At 55.9% G+C, this 18,686-nt stretch overlaps 6 protein-coding genes across 6 annotated transcripts; 3 read left to right on the plus strand and 3 right to left on the minus strand.

The window, feature by feature from the left end:
- Positions 1-627: 627 nt before the first annotated feature.
- BBK36DRAFT_1114852 (hypothetical protein) lies at positions 628-2,439 on the plus strand (the record flags this gene model as incomplete). Its single annotated transcript, XM_024890071.1, has 1 exon — positions 628-2,439. The coding sequence occupies one exon, from the start codon at positions 628-630 to the stop codon at positions 2,437-2,439; it is 1,812 nt and encodes a 603-aa protein (XP_024751550.1).
- Positions 2,440-3,000: 561 nt separating this feature from the next.
- Positions 3,001-5,217, minus strand: BBK36DRAFT_157424 (hypothetical protein; the record flags this gene model as incomplete). The annotated part of the gene is made up of 4 exons (XM_024897660.1): positions 3,001-3,045; positions 3,118-4,683; positions 4,720-4,878; positions 5,107-5,217. 4 exons carry the CDS (start codon positions 5,215-5,217, stop codon positions 3,001-3,003), a joined length of 1,881 nt encoding a protein of 626 aa, XP_024751551.1.
- Positions 5,218-6,186: 969 nt separating this feature from the next.
- On the minus strand, positions 6,187-7,130 carry BBK36DRAFT_1114132 (secretion-related small GTPase; the record flags this gene model as incomplete). Its single annotated transcript, XM_024889991.1, has 5 exons — positions 6,187-6,534; positions 6,594-6,785; positions 6,846-6,872; positions 6,962-6,981; positions 7,055-7,130. The coding sequence occupies 5 exons, from the start codon at positions 7,128-7,130 to the stop codon at positions 6,187-6,189; spliced, it is 663 nt and encodes a 220-aa protein (XP_024751552.1).
- A 1,076-nt stretch (positions 7,131-8,206) lies between these two features.
- BBK36DRAFT_1114335 (glycosyltransferase family 32 protein) lies at positions 8,207-9,436 on the minus strand (the record flags this gene model as incomplete). Its single annotated transcript, XM_024890015.1, has 1 exon — positions 8,207-9,436. The coding sequence occupies one exon, from the start codon at positions 9,434-9,436 to the stop codon at positions 8,207-8,209; it is 1,230 nt and encodes a 409-aa protein (XP_024751553.1).
- A 3,187-nt stretch (positions 9,437-12,623) lies between these two features.
- BBK36DRAFT_1157905 (hypothetical protein) lies at positions 12,624-14,168 on the plus strand (the record flags this gene model as incomplete). Its single annotated transcript, XM_024894049.1, has 1 exon — positions 12,624-14,168. One exon carries the CDS (start codon positions 12,624-12,626, stop codon positions 14,166-14,168), a length of 1,545 nt encoding a protein of 514 aa, XP_024751554.1.
- A 2,787-nt stretch (positions 14,169-16,955) lies between these two features.
- Positions 16,956-18,454, plus strand: BBK36DRAFT_157448 (hypothetical protein; the record flags this gene model as incomplete). Its single annotated transcript, XM_024897661.1, has 2 exons — positions 16,956-17,109; positions 17,317-18,454. The coding sequence occupies exons 1-2, from the start codon at positions 17,027-17,029 to the stop codon at positions 18,452-18,454; spliced, it is 1,221 nt and encodes a 406-aa protein (XP_024751555.1). The 5' UTR covers positions 16,956-17,026.
- Positions 18,455-18,686: the final 232 nt, after the last annotated feature.

The following is an 18,686-nucleotide window of genomic DNA, read 5'->3' on the forward strand; positions in this document are numbered from 1 at the left end:
CGCCCCTCTGATGCAGCCTAGCTCCCTCTCTATTGCTCCATATAAACAACTCCCCTGCTGCCTCTTACCAGCTTCAACCAACCCGCAAATCCACCCGCCACAAAGCATCTCCCGCATCTCCATTGATGAACAAACCCGCATCTGCCTAGCCGTGACCTGTGCTTATGCCTCTGCTCGTGCTTCAGCCTTGCTTCGCCGTGTCTCCTCATTCGCCATTCACTCGCCTGTGTGACTCATTCCTCGCCGCGACGCGATCCCGCTTAAATCACGTCAACCGATAGCATCGATCCATCGCAAAGTCCAAAGTGCTGCTCCCAGGCTATAATATCAAGCAACCACTGCTGCCTCGCTCGCGCCACCTTGCGATCCCCGTCGTCGCGATTCACGCCTCCACGGGCTCCAGATTGCCATCTCTTAGACCGACCTCGGCCTATGTCTGCGATAGCATCTCGAGCTTGTGGGCGGAAGACGGAGGGTTGAAATTCAGTCCATCCATCCCTCGAACCAACACCGCCAATTCATCTTGACAAGCCGGCCAGAAGACGCAGCCAAAGTCTTCTGCACCTCCACGGTCGCGCCATCACCTGGCTCTTCCCTCTTCCGACCTCCCAACATCCGACAGAAAAGATGCCACCGCGGCGGCGCGAAATCCCCCCGGAGAGCTCGTGGCGCCTCGTCGAGGGCGAAAACGACAGCTTCGACACCAGCATCATCGACCCTTCGCTCGACGATGAGCTGAGCCCTCCCTCAAGCGCCGTGCCCTCGTCAGGGCTGCCCACCCAGTCCTTTTCGCAGAGCATGAGCAGCATGGACAGCGCGGGCTTTGGGTCGCAAGACAGCATCCGCGACTTTGCCAACTTCCAGAACGAGGAGGACGTCATCTTACGGGAGCCCTTCCGGCCCACCGTCCCCTCGAGCGTCGCCACGTCGCAGCGCACCTCATATCCGCGGCCCGACATGCAGTTCCGCATGCCGCTCGTCGAGGCCAACAATCTCGTCGCGAGCGAAGCGTCGCGAAGCGCTAGAACCGCCGACGAGGATACGGAGGAGGGCAGCGTGTGGGATGATGAGCAAGAGCATCTCCAGCGCGACGAGGGCGATCCGCGTCCAGGGTGGGACTCGGAGGGAGAGTATGCCAAATTGCTGAAGCAGCAAAACGAGGCCAATGGCAGCTACGGCGCGTCAAGCTCGTCAAGGTCCAGCTTCTCCGGCCGATTACTACGAGTCTTGCGTTACACGGCAATACCCGCCGCAATCGTCATGGCCGCATATCTATTCCACACCAATGGCATCTCCTTGGACATCGCCCGCGACAGAATCCAGTCCTTCTCCCTCAAGTCCCTACACGACATTCCAAGCGTTTCCAACTTCCAGATGCCATTCTTTGAGGTCGAAACATCTGGCCGTGCAGCTTCAGCCTCGTTCATCGACTTTACGAGCCTCATGGACGTTCAATCGGGCTTTGAGAGCGTGCTGGACAAGATGACCCAGGGGCTCGCTATGCCCCGTGAACTCAAGGAGTCAGAGATGGTCACGCGGAATCTGAGATCGCTCCTCAAGACGAGCGAAGGCGCGGGCAGCGAGGATCTGATGTCGGAGCTCAATGGCTACATTGAAAAGGTCGGCCGCGCAGCCGCGGCCATGCAGACGTTCCACATACACGTCGGGTCGACCGTCGACTCCGTCATCAACATCAACCGCTGGACCCTGCGCCACATCAACTCCCTGTCCATGGAACCCGAGGCCCCCACGCTGCCCCCCGTCATAGCATGGGCCATCCGCCCACTAAGCATCTTCAGGTCATCGAGACAGGACGGCAACGACAAGGCCCTGTGGGACAAGTACTCGGAGCACGTCGTCCTCGTCCAGGACCGGCTGGACAAGCTGCTCGAGGAAGGCAAAGCCCTCTCGCTGCTCCTCCACCAAGGCCAGGCCCACCTGAGCGCAATCAACGAACAGGCCGAAGAGCGCCTCTCCAGCGCCGGCGGCAAGGCCCGCCCCTCATCCGGCTCGTCATTTCTGTCCGGCGTCTGGGCCTACCTCGGGCGCTTCGTGGAGGACAGGCACAGCTTTCGCGAGGAGATTGCGCTGCTGAAGAAGGCGAACGCGCAGTACGCGGCGATCCTCTCCCACCTCCTCTCCTTGATTGAGAACCTCAAGGACATCCAGCTCTATCTGGGCGACCTGCTCAAGCGAGACGCTTCCTCCTCCGTCGTTTGGGCAGACGAAGCCGGAGCTCAGCAGCAGACTACGACGTTGGGTGAGCAATATGAAATCATCAAAAATGCCCTGGAAAGGCTGGAGCGGGCGAGGGAAAAGGCTGCCGAGGGCGAGAAACAACACGAGGCTGAGCCATCATCACAGCAGGAAGCTGAAACTAAGCGTCCAAAAGACGCCGACGACGCTGATGCCGAGACAAAAGAAGACGATGCCATGTAATTGTCAAGCGTGCAAATGCATTTTTTTTTCTTTGGTTGTTTGGTGGTTTTATCAACGTTTTGTAAGAACAGGAGTCTGAAAAAATATCATGTTTATCGTGTTCTCTACTACTTCTTTTTTTCCCCTTGGTCATACTGCATGTTCACGTTCCGGTGTCTTTTGCCCATGTGCGAAGACTGTAAGGTAACTCGCAAGCGTACTTATTTACTACTACCCTTATCAGGTCGCAGAATGTTCGGCTTCTTGTCTTGGGCTTTTCTATACTATTCTAACTACCTATCTTGAATGAATGAGCATGGCATACGCAGGTTAGTCGGGCATAGACATTCCTATTGTTTTGTAGCACATCATGTCACAATATATCATCACAACGTCAAAACCAGCGGTTGAGCCCTTTTTGTTTTACTAGCAGTATCTTCTTGATATAAACTATACACGGGGCCGGAAGCCCTCTCTACTTTTTTTTCCTTCTTCTTCTACCCTTCTCGCTGGTCAATGTATTAACACAGAACGTATGAAAACAACCCATCCATCAACCCCAGGAGTCTCTTTTTTCTTTGGTTATTCCACCCTCAGACTCTGTAGTCTAGCCTCTGCAGCAATAACCTATTTGCCAAATTCTGTTAGCAAAACCATGTCTCTTTCTCTCATCACTAAGAGGGTTTCAATGTAACTCACATCAAGCGCCTGCCGGACCTCGAGGACCTTTCGAGCCTCGGCCAACCAATCCTTACTCAGCGTCTTGGCCCACCCTTGCAGGCCATTCATCTCTCTCGTCGCGGCGTCCAGGTCGCCCTCCTCCAGGTACGTCTGCGTGCGGGTCAGGATGCTCTCGACGTCGTCCCCCTCCGCGAGGCCCTGCTTCTTGAACATGACGTGGCTGAGGACCCAGCTGGAGGCGTGGCTGGCGACGCCCGCGTCGTCGGGCAGCAGAGACGCCTTCCGGACCTCGCTGGCGACGCGGCGGAACCGGTCAATCAACTGGGACGAGGTGGAGATGCCGCGCTGGTACGCCGAGGGCGTGATGGAGGCGATGGCGGCGTCCACCACGGCGTCGTCGGCCGCAATCTCCTTGAGCGCGACGAGCTCCCGGATGAACGGCCGGGGGTGCTGGCCGTCCTCGAGGCTGGCGCGGACGGCCTCGACGGCCACGTGCAGCTGCTGCGTCTTGAGGTTGGTGTCGACGACCTCGTTCCAGCCGGCCGTGAGCTGCTCCAGCTGCGACACGGCGGCCGTCAGGTCGTTGAGCTTGCCCAGCCGGCTCTCGCGCTCCTCCTCGACGCGGGCCTCCACCTCCTTGAGGAACTCCTTCTTCAGGGCAATGGCCTGCTCCAGGAGCTGGTTGTGGAGCTTCTCCTCGTTGAGCTTCTGCTCTCGCTCCATCAGCAGCTTGACGCGCTCATCGTAGCTCTCGCGGACGGACTTCATCTGCTCCTCGAACTCCTTGCGCCAGGCAACCTCTTGCTGAGCCATGGTACCCTCCACTCGTTGAATCAGATCATTGGCGGCGACGTCGAACTCGGCAAGGGTGGATCGGACTTCCTCGGCAGCCTTCTTCTCGGCCTCGCTCTTGAGATCCTTCAATCGGCTGCCAATCCTCAAAACCTCATCCTTGGCCTTTTCGACTGTTGAAGAGTACTTGCCGGACGCACCGTCGGCATTGATGACCAGGATGAGGTCGTTCAGCATGTGGACAAGATCTCGGACAATGGGCTCCTTGGCGTCGGGCAGGGACATCAAATCAATGGACTTGAGGGGCGTGGCTGCGGGCTTATCCTTGACCTCGGTCGGCTTGGCCTTGGACGTAGACGTCTCTGTGGGAGTCACCTTCTCAGCCGGCTTGGAAACAACGGCATCCTGCTGCGGCGCAGGCTTGGGCGCCTCCTCGGGCTTGCTCTCCGCGGGCTTCGTGACGCTGGGAGAGGCGCTCGTGCGGCGCTCGGAAGGCTCCGTCTTCTCCGCCACCCTCCAGGACGCTCCGCTCTGCGCGGGGATCCTGACCTTCTCGCCGGGATCGGTGCGTCGTCCGCTGCCGCCGAGGCGGGCATTGGGGAACCTCTTCTTGAAGTCGAGCTCCTCCAGGTACAGCACGGCCTGCTCGCCGAAGGGGACGTACTCGGTGAAGAAGTCGTGGAAGGTGTCGTTGACGCGCGAGTACCAGACGCCGCCGCCGAAGCCGACCGCGCCAAGCACCATGAGGGTGAAGATGAAGTTGCGCAGCCTCCGGAAGAATCCCTTCTTCTTCTTCGGCGGCGGGCTGGACTTTGGCGGCTCTGCGACCTGGCTGGCGGGCGGGGGAGGAGGCGGCGTGGGGGGGATCTCCGAGGGCGTCACCGTGATGTCGACGAGCTCCGGGGCGGGAGGAGGGGGCGTGCGCTCAGAGGTCAGGGTCTCGGACGTGGGCATAACCGGGGTCTTTTTCTGGTCGGCATAGAATCTCTGTGATGCAGCAGCAACATGTCAAGTCAGCCAACCATTCAGTCAACACACAACACAATCGCAGGATGACAGAGCCACGAAACCACACAACAGTTCCCTCTACCCTCTTCCAAGCCCTCCATCCCCTCTCATCCCTCATGCCAAGAACTAAGCCCAGCTTCGTTCATCCATAGCGACCTCCGTTCATTCCCAGGGCAAAAAAAAGAAAGAGAGCAAAAACCTCCATACCTTGGCCAAAGGCGCCTGTCGCGCCGCAGCAACAGACCATTGGCGCCCGGCAGCCGCCGCAATGGGCTTGCCGCCCAGCAATCTTGCCGACCGAAGCGATGACCGCAACATATCGAGATTGCAATGGACCCCGGCGAAAGAAGAAGTTGGGGGTATAGGAAGGAAAAAAGGTTGGTGGTTCTCTCGGTCAGATGCCAAAAGAGAGAGCTCCAAAAGTTGGCTGCATTAAGGAATTAAACGCTCAGGGAAAAAGTTCGGCTAATGATGGGCCTGCTTTTTTTCGCCGTCTTTCTACTTTGCCCAGTACCGGCGGGAACCGGAGCCGTGACGCAACGGGTCAGTCATGCACGTAACAGGACAGTTTCATTTATGTGGCATTCAGTCACTACCTGGAGATTCAAGACGTATGCCAGCTCGTAGTATGAATTGGGAATATGTAGTAGTTCTGAAGATTCTCTGCCTGGACCGCCATCAAGTCTGAATCCCGACTCTTTGGACAATTCATCTTGCTATTCTCTCAACCAGTGACCCACTTGCTCATGCTAATCCCGGCTTCTGCGGAGCATCTTGATAGTATCACAGAGGACAAACCCAAAGAAATCACAGTCAAAAGGTGTAGTCTAATCGAAGCAGCAATCTATTAGACGCTCGGTCAGATACACATCGTCCTCATCATCTTCTTCCATCAGGCCTCCCCGCAGGCTCAAAACATGCCGACAGGCAGGGAGAGTAAGATACCCTTCATCTCCCCCCCTTCAACCAAGACGAGCGAAAAGACCATCATAAAGTGCATATTATAACAAAACGGGGAAGATAAAAACAGAGACCAGAAAAAATAAATCGTCGGCCAGTAACGTAACCCTCCAAACCCAAGACTCCGAGAAATATACGACACATACCCTCGACTTTGCTTCGATGCACGCCGAGGCCTTGAATCACTGCTGTCAGTCTATCCCGGCCTGAACCTGAATCTCGTCAACCCATCCCCACGGATGCAAATTGCATTGCAGGACCTAGGTCCATAGGTCATCATTAAACGTCCCCCCCCCGCAACCTTCTGCTCGGAGACACATTCTTTGTCTAGCAGCTGCAAGGTCCGTTGGCATTCGTGTTGGAGCTCTCTGGCGCAAGACTGACGCCGGGACGCTGCCCAGGTCGCGCATGCCTGGGTCCGACTTGGTCCAAGGGCAGCTTCTTCGCAATGGCGGTGAAGAGTTCCCGCACGTTCTCGGCCGTCTTCGCAGACGTCTCGAAGAAGAGGAGGCCGGCCTCGCGCGCATAGGCCTCGGCATCGGCGGTGGGAATGGCCCGCTTATCGGGCTGCTCAGTCACCAAGTCGAGCTTGTTGCCGGCGAGGGCGATGATGATGTTTTCGTTTGCCTGGCGCTGGAGTTCCTTGACCCATGCCTTGGCCTTGTCTAGTGATGCCTGCGTTGTCCGAGTCAATATCAGCCCTCTTTAGTTGCCACCTCGGGCGTCAAACGTACGGATTGCGTAATGTCGTATACGACAACGGCACAGTTGGCGTTTCGGTAGTACATGGGCGCCAGCGACTTGTAGCGCTCCTGGCCGGCCGTATCCCAGATCTCAAACTTGACCGTCGTGTTCTCATCGAGCGAGATGGTCTGGGTGAGGAAAGCCGCTCCGATGGTGGATTCCCGGAACGAGTCGAATTGATCCTGATGAGCTCTCGTTAGCTAGACGGTTCAGAGGCCTCCCGGACACGACGAGCAATCTACCTTGACGAAACGAAGGACTATTGAACTCTGCAACAAGAATATTAGCCTCTTCATCTTACATCTTCCCTCTACCCTTGTAGAGTTGGCACCGCGAGCCAAAGACGTTGCTAGTTCACCTTTCCAACAGCGGATTCGCCTGTCGCAAAACAGCATGTTAGCACGCATCAAACCAACATCTCCATCCGTCCGATTGCCAAGAGTCAACGCACCCAAGAGGACGAGTTTGAACTGCGCAAAGCGAGTGTTGAGGCCGGGTCGGCCAGCGGGAGGTGCGCGAGCGGCCATTTCGTCGAGTGGCTGTTGAGACTGTTTTGCGCTCTACCGACGCAGCGAGAGTGGGAGAGAGTGAGAGCGTGGCGGGGAGCCGGGCAGCGGCAGAAAGAAACGGCGTCGAAATCGAAAGCGTCGGCGTGCGTAAGGTTTGAGCGAAGAAAAGCAGCGGAGATGTCGCGAGGCTGCGAAAACACAGAGGCGGATGATGGCGAGGCGCAGGCGATGGGACGTCGAGAGGATAAGAGTCGAGTTGCAAGTCTGCAGATGGAGGTTGGATTGCGGCGAATGCCAGAGACGGGCGGTACACGTCAGGCTAGAGGGCGGGTCAGATGGCACATGGCGGGCATTAGGTAAGCCGAGGCTGCAGAGCCGGGCTTTGAGAAGGAGACGAGAGTCCGTCCAGTTGCAGCACCATTTGCGGCGTTACCTATCCAATTCATTAACCCATCAACTTCAACTTGTTTTGACAACTATTTATGGGCAAGGTTGGCAGCATTTAAAGGCTCAGATGGACATGTTTGTATGAAGAAAAAGTAGAGGAAAGGGGTCGACGCCCAAGAGACAACTTGAAGCCGACAGACAGCCCACGACAAAAGGCGTCATCGAGTCAGACTCTTCAGCCAAAGCAAGGTGCTGATGCCGACCCAACAAGCCAATCTATTTGTACTATATAGACGGGCTTCAGCACAACAGCCAACAGCACGCATAAACAGACGTCCATCATTGATGTCAACATGAATGGCATCTAGCAGATCGGTATCTAACTATTCAAAAGTTTCATTCATTACCTAGTACATCAATCTATGTATATACACGCCCATGTACTGATGCAAGGTACATGCATGCCGTCAACCTGGTCGGATCCGGTAGCTCGACGTCGAGATGCCACAACCCACCCGCTCCTTGTCCTTTTAATATCATCCAAAGCATCGCCAACTCCATGTCCGGGGAACAACTCCAGCGCCCAAAAGTCATAAAGCCCATGAAACCATAACAACCCAAAGTCTAGACCGGCCGCAGTCTGTAGATGGAAGCAGATTGCAGACGCAACAAGAGAATCATCAGCAAGCCCATCAGCCATGCGACTGCTAAGGGAGCGCGGCTGGCAGGTTCGCCAATGCCTGCTGCTGCCGCTCCTGTTCCAGCCGCGCATTCTCAATGTCTTGGATAATCTTCTTCTGCTCATTCTCCGAGTACTTATCCCAGTTGCCCGTGTCCTCGTCCCACTTGCGGACACACTCGGGCACCCAGTTGCAGTCCTCGACCTGGCCATAGGCGGGATGCCTGTATCGCGGGTGGCGGCTGGGCCAGTTGGACGCGTGGAAGTGGTGCTTGACGAGGGCGTTGCGGGCGTTGTGGTTGCCCGAGTCCGAGTGGCCCTGGCCGGCGCAAAAGGCCTCGACGGTGAGGACGAGGATGCCGCCCACGAGCTTGGACTCGGCCATGCTGTGGAAATTGTCCCAGGTGACCTTGGGGCCCTTGGTCTTGCGGTTCATCTCCTCCAGCATGGCGTTGGTAAAGGCCGAAGGGCCGGTGCCGCTGATGACCTGGTCAAAGTCGAGCTGCACCTCGCCCAGGGGCACGCCCTGGTCTCTGGCCACCGTCTTGAACCACTTCATGATGTTCTCAATCAGGCGCATCATGACGGGCTGCTGCGGGCGCGCCACAAACGTCCACTGGCAAAACGACATGGACTTCTTGCCCAGGATGGGGTGGTCCTTGAAGTCGGGCTGGTCAATCTCGACGCCGATGATGATGTCAATGTCCTTTTCGTCGTAGCGCTCCGGGATGAAGCGGTGGAAGGGCTTCATGGTCTCGACGTCAATGTCTGCGTAGATGCCGCCCTCGGCGTACATGATCATGTAGCGCAGCAGGTCGGCCTTGATGATGGGCAGGTTGATCATCTTGTAGAACTCGACAATGTCTGGCCGGTCGAAGCCGTTGGGACCGTAGCGATCCTCAATGTATGCCATCTCGTTGGCATCCGTCACGACTTCGTAGCGCATGCCCGGGTTGATGGTCGTCCACGTCCGCGCCGTGACCAGGTCGCGCTCGTCGAAGTTGAGAGGATCGACCTTCCATGTCTGCCAGATCTTTTGCGGAAATGTGCTGCCTGGCAGTGGAGGCGCTTTTGGCTCGCGGCGCAGGACGGACGCGGGATTGGGTATCGCGAGGATCCAGTCAAAGTTGACGATGACGAGAAAGACGCAGACGACGGTGATGTAGAGAGGCAGGCACCTTCTCATCTGTGTAGGCACCTTGTTGCGGAAGGGGCTGGCCGAGTGCATGAGCCTCGGCGATCCAAGAGGCGAGCTCATGTTGCCGAGCTCGTTTCTCGCTTCTTGTGTAGAGTGTAGGTGGAGGAGGAACTCGAGGATGGGAAACTTTAACGAGTGAAGAGCAGCAATGGCAGGGCCGCTTTAGACAATGGGCACCATGCTACGGACGGTAACAGCCGCAATGGAGAAGGACAATGGAGAGGGAAGGGGAGAGGAAGGGGGAAGGGCCAAGAGACTTGTGTGATGCCAGAGAGAGATGGTGAATGGGTATGAGAATGAGGTCAATACAGAGTCCCCAGACAGAAATCGGACAATGGCTCTGACTCGGACAGCAAGTTGAGGATCGAAGCTCTGGGGAGACCCTGTCCGTACGCCACCTGAGCACAACGCAACAAGCCCTGGGAACTGGAGAAGAACTTTTTCAGGCAGGGCTAGGGCTTGTTCTGGCAAGGGGGAGAGAAAGGGAAAGAATTGAGTTCTTCCGGACGGTTCTTCCTGTGTTGGATACGTCGTAATGGAAACCAAGGAAGGCAAAGTAGAGTTTGATCAGGAGGCTGCCCCCGAGTACATGTATGTAACTCGCCGTTTTGAGGAGATTCAACCGAGCATTGATGTAAGTCATGTACTTGGATCAGCAAACCCGGGGAAGGAGGAGAAGCTGGGAAAACGAGCCCATCTCACCCGGTCCACGCGCATCTTATAACTCGGCCATATCAAAAGGGCATTCCGGGCCGTCCATGGGTTGCAGTCACAGGCAGTTCGTTGCTGTTCTGCGACCAAAGCAAGGCATGGAGAGGCGGGAGTTACACGGGCGATCCATGTACACGGTACTCGTGTGGCAGCGGGTGTCCGGCTGCAGTTGGCTCGGCCTTGACTTGTACCGGTACGTGGTCTAATTCCTAACACGCAGTTGGATGGATGGTTGGCTGGATGGCTGGATGGCTAGAGGCTGTTGAAGATGCCGGGATCCATCATGTGAAGGCTGTCGAACCCGCTCGCCGGTGGATCCCTGCCCATCCGCCAGGGGGCCAGCATCTCTTGATGACTACGGCTGGGGAGCCACTGGAGGAAGCGCTGCTTAGAGCCGGACCAGCTGCCAAAAGCGTGCAAAAGCGCGGCGGCACAGCAAGAGGCCAGTTTGGGGGAACATGGGGAGGACGACATGGCCAAGGCTTGACAGCAGGCGGGTGGAGGAGACGCCGGCTGGACCTGCAATGTCCGCAGAGCGGCCATACCGCACGTCTTCATCGGCACAACAACACTGTACGAGTATGATTTTGTCATTGAGGTTCCATTGCCTCTTCTTCATGGAACACCGCAGGCTCAGCTATGCCTCAAGGTACAAGTACGACAGGATCTGGCACCGGCACCAAAGCATAATCCGAATAGAGTCAAGCCACGGCCCGTTGAGCGCCTCTTCTTATCTTGGCTTTTGCCTCGCTACAGATCCTGTCAGCCACGGCTTGCGCTTCATTGCCGCGGACAAGTGCTTGTACGAGTACTGGTACAGGTCAGAAGCTGGTGGAATCTGTCTAGCTGAGACGGCGCGCGGGAATGGCCCGACACCAGTCCTATGTAGCTCTACCTCTACCTCTACACATCCTTCTCACCTCTTCTCAACGGCTTCTGCAGACCAATTTCATTTCTCGACCAGGTCAACGGCTTATCCCGGTCCAGGTACGAATCCATGGTTGCATTTCCCAGTCTTACCTGTAGCATCGCATCGCATCAGCTCGTCACCCATCGCTTATCGAGCTCAATGCCCGAATGGGCTTGACGCGGAACACGTCTTCAAAAGACAACATCTTCAGACATTGATGAAGGCATCAGACGCAAAGCATATACTATGTACCTACTGCTTGATTTGAAGTGCAGTCGTCGAGTTCAAAGGAGCAAAAGACGCGCAAATTCGCCGGCAGCTAATAAGCTGGATATGCATGTTGGCTGCTCGTGTGTCCGAAGCGCCGATCAGCCACACACACGATGCTGCAGTTGCCGTCAAAAACGCCCCTGTCCCATGCATGCAGCACTTGTTGGTGTGATGGTGCTTTATAAGAGGGGCCAATAAGTCATGGCCCATGTCGAGACTCCACGCAGCAGGGATTCGACGTCCCGTTTCTCCCCAGGCCAAGAGGGCAGCACTTCCTGCGCTGGTCCTTGTCTGCTGGGCGAAGATGTTCCCCGAGATGGTGGAACGGGCAAGTCTTCAACAAAGTGTGGGCTCGGGCTTGATTGGTGATGTTCTTTTTGCCTGGTCAAGTTCCTTGGAAGAGCCCATTTGTTCCTTGTGGCGTTTTGATGGCGTCTGCGTGAGGAGAAGGATGGTGGTGTGGCCGTTGATGCATGTACTTGTTGCTGTACATCATCGCCGAGGGACGGGGCATGACAAGAAGGAAAGAAGAGAACGCCTTTTCATGTGAAAGTTGGAGAACCTCAACCCTCCAGCACGAGTGCGTGCAGGAACAGGAATATCGTATCCCGGACCAGCGTCGACGGAGCTCCAATTGCCTCCAGCCCATGCCGTCATTGCGTGTCCCCGGAGTCAGTCTTGACCTCTTCTGGCACTCTCCCCCTTCCTCCTCCCACCATCTGGGCTGGCCATTCTGGGTCTTCCCTCGGCATCAACAGACAGAGCTGGTGCTCGATCATCTCGTTGCCCTTTTTCTCCTCTTCGGGTGATATCGTCAGCTAGCAACTGCGTCTCCTCAGCCAGCTACTAGTACGATACTCGTAATAGTCGATCTATACGAGGAGGCCCGGACCACCCCCGCGCCCATCGTTCGCCTCCGCATTGCTCTGACCTCGGGACGAGCCTCTTATCTGACGCTTGAGCATCTGATCGTCGGCTTGTGAAAGCTGGGGAAAGCCGTGCTTTCTGGGGGAACTCTAGCTTGCCCATCGTCATTCCGATTTCCCAGATTAACGGATACGACGTGTCAACGTGTCGTGTGTCCGTGACCCTCGACCTGGCTTCTGGGGCCGCTGCCGAAAGATCCATAACCCAGATCGAAAGTCCGTCTGGGGAAGCTTGGCGTTGCTGCCAGCACGATTCAGAAGACGGCGGTCAGGTTGGCCTTGTCCAAGCCGTTGCTCCCTGCGAGGCTTGCTTGCTTGCTTGCTTGCTTGCTTGCAGCTGGGGTGTGTGTCTCTTGGCGTTTCCTTTTCGTCTGTTTCTTTTCCTTCTAGCTGAGGCTCTACATGAGCTCTCTCGCTACAACGCGACAAGATGCGCCAACAAAACATCCTCAACACCAGCAGAGACTGGGAAGAGATCAAGCCCGACTACGACCCGGAGTCGGTCAAGGAGTCGAAGGGGTACGCGATATGGAAGGCAATCCCGTATACCCCCAAGCACAAGCGGGTCATTGGCCGAGTCTTGAACGCGCTCTCCAAGATACCCATTGCCTTTACAGTGGCTGAGAAGCTGCGCCCGACGTCGTATCTGGATGGCCTTCGGGGCTTCGCCGCCTTTCTCGTCTACTGGCACCATCACGAGCTGTGGGTTCACGGCTGGACAAAGCAAAACTCCATTTTTGAGAACGGCTTTGGCTATGACGGCAAATACTACATGGTCGCTTTCCCGGGCATACGCAACTTCTTTAGTGGCGGACACTATGCCGTCTCGACCTTTTTCATCATCTCGGGCTACGTCCTCTGCTTGAAGCCCTTGAGTCTTGTGCAGGCGGGCGAGCTCGGAAAGCTGGGCGACAACCTCGCGTCGGCATTCTTCAGGCGGTGGCCACGGCTCTACATGCCCCTCATTGCGGTCCTTTTCACATACATTACGCTATGGCACATGTCCGGCATGTGGATCAACGGAATGAAGCAGGCGGAGAGCTGGTCGGAAGAGGTGGTGTCCCTGTATAGAGAGTTCAAGAACTTCAGCTTCGTCTTCAAAGAGGGAGGCGTTCCCTGGCTGAGCTACAACTTCCACCTCTGGTCCATCCCGGTCGAGTTCAAGGGCTCCATGGTGGTTTACGCCTCGCAGCTGGCGCTGTCGAGGAGCTCCAAGAACGCGCGGCTCTCGTGCGAGGCGTTCTTGGTGTTTTACTTTATGTTCATCGCAGACGGCTGGTACTGCGCCATGTTCTGCACGGGCATGCTGCTCTGCGACCTGGACCTGCTCGCAAACAAGGGGGAGCTGCCGTACTTGTTGGCCTGCCTCGAGCCGGCCAAGGATTTCATCTACTACCACCTCCTCGTCTTCAGCCTCTTCCTGGGCGGCATCCCCAGCGAAAACTCGGACGTCCAGAACCTGCAGAAGAGCCGCGGGTGGTACTATCTGTCCTGGTTCAAGCCCCAGGCGGTGTTCGACTACAAGTGGTTCTACCTGTGGCTGGCGGCCAGCTTCCTGGTCGCGTCCATCCCGCGCATCGCCTGGCTGAAGCGCTTCTTCGAGACCAGGTTCTGCCAGTACCTCGGGCGCATCTCCTTTGCGCTCTACATGGTCCACGGCCCCGTGCTCTGGACGCTCGGCGACCGCCTCTACGCCGCCGTCGGCTGGCGGACGGAGGAGCATCTGCAGCGCATGCCGAACTGGGTGGACAAGCTGCCGCTACCAAAGTCGGGGCCTCTGGGGCTCGAGGTGTCGTTCCTCGTGCCGCATCTGGTGCTGCTGCCGCTGACTCTGGCGCTGGCAGAGGCCGTGACGCGATGGGTGGACACGCCGAGCGTCAAGTTTTGCTCGTGGCTGTACCGCAAGACGTTGGGCGGCGGCGGCGGCGGCGGCGGCTGCTCTGATCCGGTGCTGGCGAAGCAGGCCCGGGCGTGATGCAGGATGATACCTCAGGGGGGTGGTGATGCTAATGCGACTGACTGCACATGGATGGGTGGCTACTACCTAGTAGTATTACGGTACAAGCCTTAGAAGGATTTGGCACTTTATTTAGACGGATGTACATACACATAGGATTTGGCGCAAAGGAACTTGAGGAGAATGTCATGTTCGGAAATTTCACCGTGTTAAAGTGGCATGCCCTATTTGCAATTTCTCCGTGGGTGTTCACGTTGTTCCAATCTCCCAGGTCTCTTCTCCATCCGGCTTCTACACTGTTGCCTTTCCTGGGATAGCATCAACCATGGCTGTTTCATGGAACAGTCTCCGTGAGACTCTGGTACAAGCGAAATACTTTGCAACACGCAGAGATGAACTGTACAGTACAATGTATCTCCGAGGTAACCGTCATAGTTTTGGCTGGCGCTTGTTCTCCTTTTCCGGTTCCTGATGTGGCTGCACTCTAAAAACTGTTGGTACTTTGTTGCGCCAGCCAACAAGCGATGGATCGCGTCAATTTGCTTGGCTGCAGTGCCTTAAGGCAAGGTACGAAGTAAGGCTACGTAATGTTGCCTTGGCAGGAGTTGGTTCTCCTGAGGAATAATCTTCATGATGACGAGAAGAAGCAGAGAAAAACACCAGGAGTATTAATTATACGGACTGTCCTCTTTATCTTCACCATCACCGATGCAGTGCAGAGAAGAGAGAGATATTTGTCGAGGAAAGGCCCTCGTCATCACAGTGTTCATCCCACAATGCTCTCCATCCTGGATACTGTAGCAAGCAGCAGCAGCAGCAACATTCAAACCCACTCGCTGCCCTTGTCCTTTTTTTCCCCTTCCATTTTCACCCAAACCTTTCCCGCGCAAAAAAGAAAAAAAAAATTGTCATACAACGGCCAATTGCCCTAATCTAGCATAAGCGCCATTCGCGCTCTCACTCTCTTCTCCATCCTTCATTCTCCCCACGAATATTCCGGCCATTTTGTCCTTATGTTGCCGATCCGAGGAGGTGATGATCGACATGACAGGGGACCTGATCGGGGATCCCTGACAAAGGGCAAAAGCTCCCCCCCTCTCCTCGAATCTGGTCTGGTCTGGGCGATGCTTGTTCGTTTTGGTGGACGGCGACTGGAGCCTTGTCGCTTGAACTAAAGAGGCGTGCGGAGGTGGGCTTTTCTGGTGGGAACTCAGTGGGTGGGCTTTCGTTAGTGGACGCCTAGGCCAGAGGTTCGTTTGCGCAGAGGTACCTGTACAAGTAAGATGAAGAAGTGAAGTCGGGGTTCCGTGTCGTGCTCTCTTCTGTGTGTGTTGTGTCTTACGAGCTGTTTGGGGGCCGGACTATTGCAGGTTCTAGGGCGAGATGGCATCGTCCCTCGGCATGTGTAATCAAATTGTTTGCACATGATAATTGTCTTGCTATTTTCTACTTGCTCGATAATCTACTCTCATTCTATCTGGCACCCAAGCCCTTTCTCACCGAAGAAGAGTTGTCCCGTTGTCGAGTTATCCGGTCATTGGAACAGCCTTTGTTGTTCTTGTGTCTAGTATAACCGATAGTACATAGTTGATTAGCTGGCTCTAGATGTTATTACATGGCCGTCAACAACCCGGCAACTCGCCCGTTGCACCACTTTTGCTCCATTTCGGTGTCCACTGCGAATGCGCAGGACTGTCCATCTTTCATCAAAACCAAGCTCGCCTCGACTCGCCCCCCGCGGATAACGACACCAAAATGGTTAATCTCTTCGTTGCTTGATCTCGTAATAATAACATCTACTCCGTACTATGGATCAATAGCACTTGCTACCAAGTGCTGTAGCTGGCCAACTGGCGACGCAACTACCCTGCCATTTACGAGTGAGTGAGCAGCTGAAAGAAAAGAAGCCCCGTGATGATTTTGCCGTGAGCAACAATACATACAGCAGGGAGCACAAACGTACACATCCAGTCTACAGCTACTAGCCCAGCCCTGACTGACATCATTGCCCTTGGGATCTGCCATCCAGAAGCTTGCTGCCAATCCGTTCGTATTGCTCACAGTAGCCACCACCCTTGCGAACTTGGGTAGAATCATCGACGTCCCATTGGTTCTTGCGCGCCTCTCGCCTTTTCTTGACCGCAGAATCAACGAAGCCCCCCCTGCAGCCGGGACTTGTCTTCCTGCAAAGCGGCAGCGTCACATCGCCGCGTCTTAGGCCACGGCAGAACCTCAACCATCGTGGGTGTGGCCCAGCTCAGTCTTCATCAGCTGCAACCCTCACTGCCTGTATTCTTGGTACTACTCTATTTTGACAGCTGAGCTGCAACGGGCGTCAAGCACACATACTACTACTACCAGCTTTGGTCAGGGCTCTCCTCGTCTTGTGGCATCATCCCATCTGGCGTAGCCCTGCAGTGCACTTCCTACGCTCCCCCCGATATCAAGAGAGTGCCAAGACAGCCCTATTCCCCAGGCCAAGGTACCACTTCTCAGATACTCTACGCGGAGAACTTGATCAAGTTTGTGCCTGCGCCCCTCCTCAGGATCTCACCGGCAGGGTATCTTTGAGTTTGCCATAGAAGCCACACCCCCCACGCCACGGGCTGTGCTCGAGCTCAGAGCTTGTTCCGCTTGTGCTCCCTCTTCACCTTGCCCTATCCAGCCTTGCGAGCTTCCATGGCCCAGAAGCTCTGCGATCTAACTTTGTGCAATTAGTCATAACGCAGCATCTCATTCCCTCTCACTCGGGCAAGGAGCAGTAGTCCTGCTAATAGCTCAGGTGTGGAAGCTGTCCCCCTGTCGCTGGTCACGCCAAAGCCACATCTGAGCTCGACATATATCTAGGCCAGCAGCTGGCTGCAAGGGCCTTCACGATGCTCGCCAGAGACTTCAAGCGGCTACTGCTTGTCGTGGTCCCTGTGGCCGTTATCATCTGCACCATTGTCAGATTCTATCAGTACGCGCCTATTGTCCCGTCCAAAGTCAACGAATGGATCTCGGACAGACTCGACACAAGCCAGGGGAAAGGGAGTGTCGGTTCAAATCATGATGAGCACGAGGCAGAGGTGCCAATCAGCTCCGGACATTCAGAATCGTCTGCTCAAAAGACTCACAAGGATGGGAACTCTACAACCGCAGTTGGTCCGCCGCCGACGAGCAATAGCTCCAGTCCGCTGGACATCCAGGCGTCCCACCAAGAGATATTCTCGGTGTCGACCCTCGATAGGAAATATTTTGCCATTGACTTTGCCGGGGAGCTCAATGGGATGAATCCCAACATTATCCCGCATCCCACGCTGGCCAGTACGTGGATTGTGGTGGCACAGCTGGTGCGGAGTGCGGAAGAGCAGAGCGTTTATTTCACAGAGCTCGTCTGCAACGCCGTCTTCCAAGATGGCGTCTTGCGGTGCCTTGCGCCTCCCACAGCGCTTCCTGTGGCACCAACGCAGGGCAACAATTGCAACGGCGACCTGGCCTTCTTTGGCCTCAACGTTGGCCCTCACGATGCCCGCGTTCTCTACGGACCAGAGAGCCCCTACATCGTTTACGGGTCGAATTCACAGTTTACTTGCTTTGGCCAGTTCATTCAGGACTTCCGCCAGCTCGTCGACTGGGGAGCAGCCCCGGCGACTGGTCCCATGGATTTCCTCACAGGCACAGAGCTGCAGCGCCCCCTGCCGTGGGGTGCCGTTGAGAAGAACTGGTTCCCTTTCTGGGATCCGGACGGGCAGATGTATGTCCATTACGACATTGCGCCCCAGCGAGTCTTTGCCCGGGCCCAGGCCGATGGCTCCGTCAGCGTCAACCTAGCGGTGCTCACCGAGGCGGAAGACGAAAAGTGCCTCGCAAAGTACATGCCCAAAGCCGACAGCCCTCTCGAATCGGTCCATCAAGCAAGCAATTCTCTCAAGATCACCTTGTGCAAGCGGCCAGACGCCGGCTGCGTGCCGAACAAGGACAACACCTTCATCTTCACCATCTGGCAGCACAAGACCTTCTACAACTTCCACGGCGTCTACGAGCCGTACGTCATGCTCTTCCAGCAGGAGGCGCCCTTTGCCATACACGCCGTGTCGAGGCGGCCCCTCTGGATCCACGGCCGGCAGCAGCACTTGGACTTGCTCACCTCGGACATGTTCTACGTCACGTCGATTGCGTGGAAGAGCGCCGACCTGCGGTATCACGGATACCTGGATGACGAGCTCTTTATTGGGTTTGGCATCGAGGACAGGGCGTCTGGGGCTATTGATGTTACGGCAGAGGAGTTGATGTCGGGACTGGGGCTTTGCAGCGAGGCATAGAATTGGGCGCAGTATGATATCCGGTTGAGGGGCCCTTTGAGAAGCCCTTCTTTCTGTATCCATCATTTTCATCCTTCTATTTAATTTTATTCTTATATCCTTATTTTGCGGACCACTCTCCTTCCAACGAATGCACTGGAAACTTGCTGGCTGCCCGCCAACAACTCGAGCTTGGAGTGGCCATACGGGGAGACGAATAGCCATAATGATAGTCAACAGCAGAGGCGTTCAG

The sequence above is a fragment of the Trichoderma citrinoviride genome, assembly GCF_003025115.1.
Source record: "Trichoderma citrinoviride strain TUCIM 6016 unplaced genomic scaffold BBK36scaffold_4, whole genome shotgun sequence".
Classification (NCBI taxonomy): domain Eukaryota; kingdom Fungi; phylum Ascomycota; class Sordariomycetes; order Hypocreales; family Hypocreaceae; genus Trichoderma; species Trichoderma citrinoviride.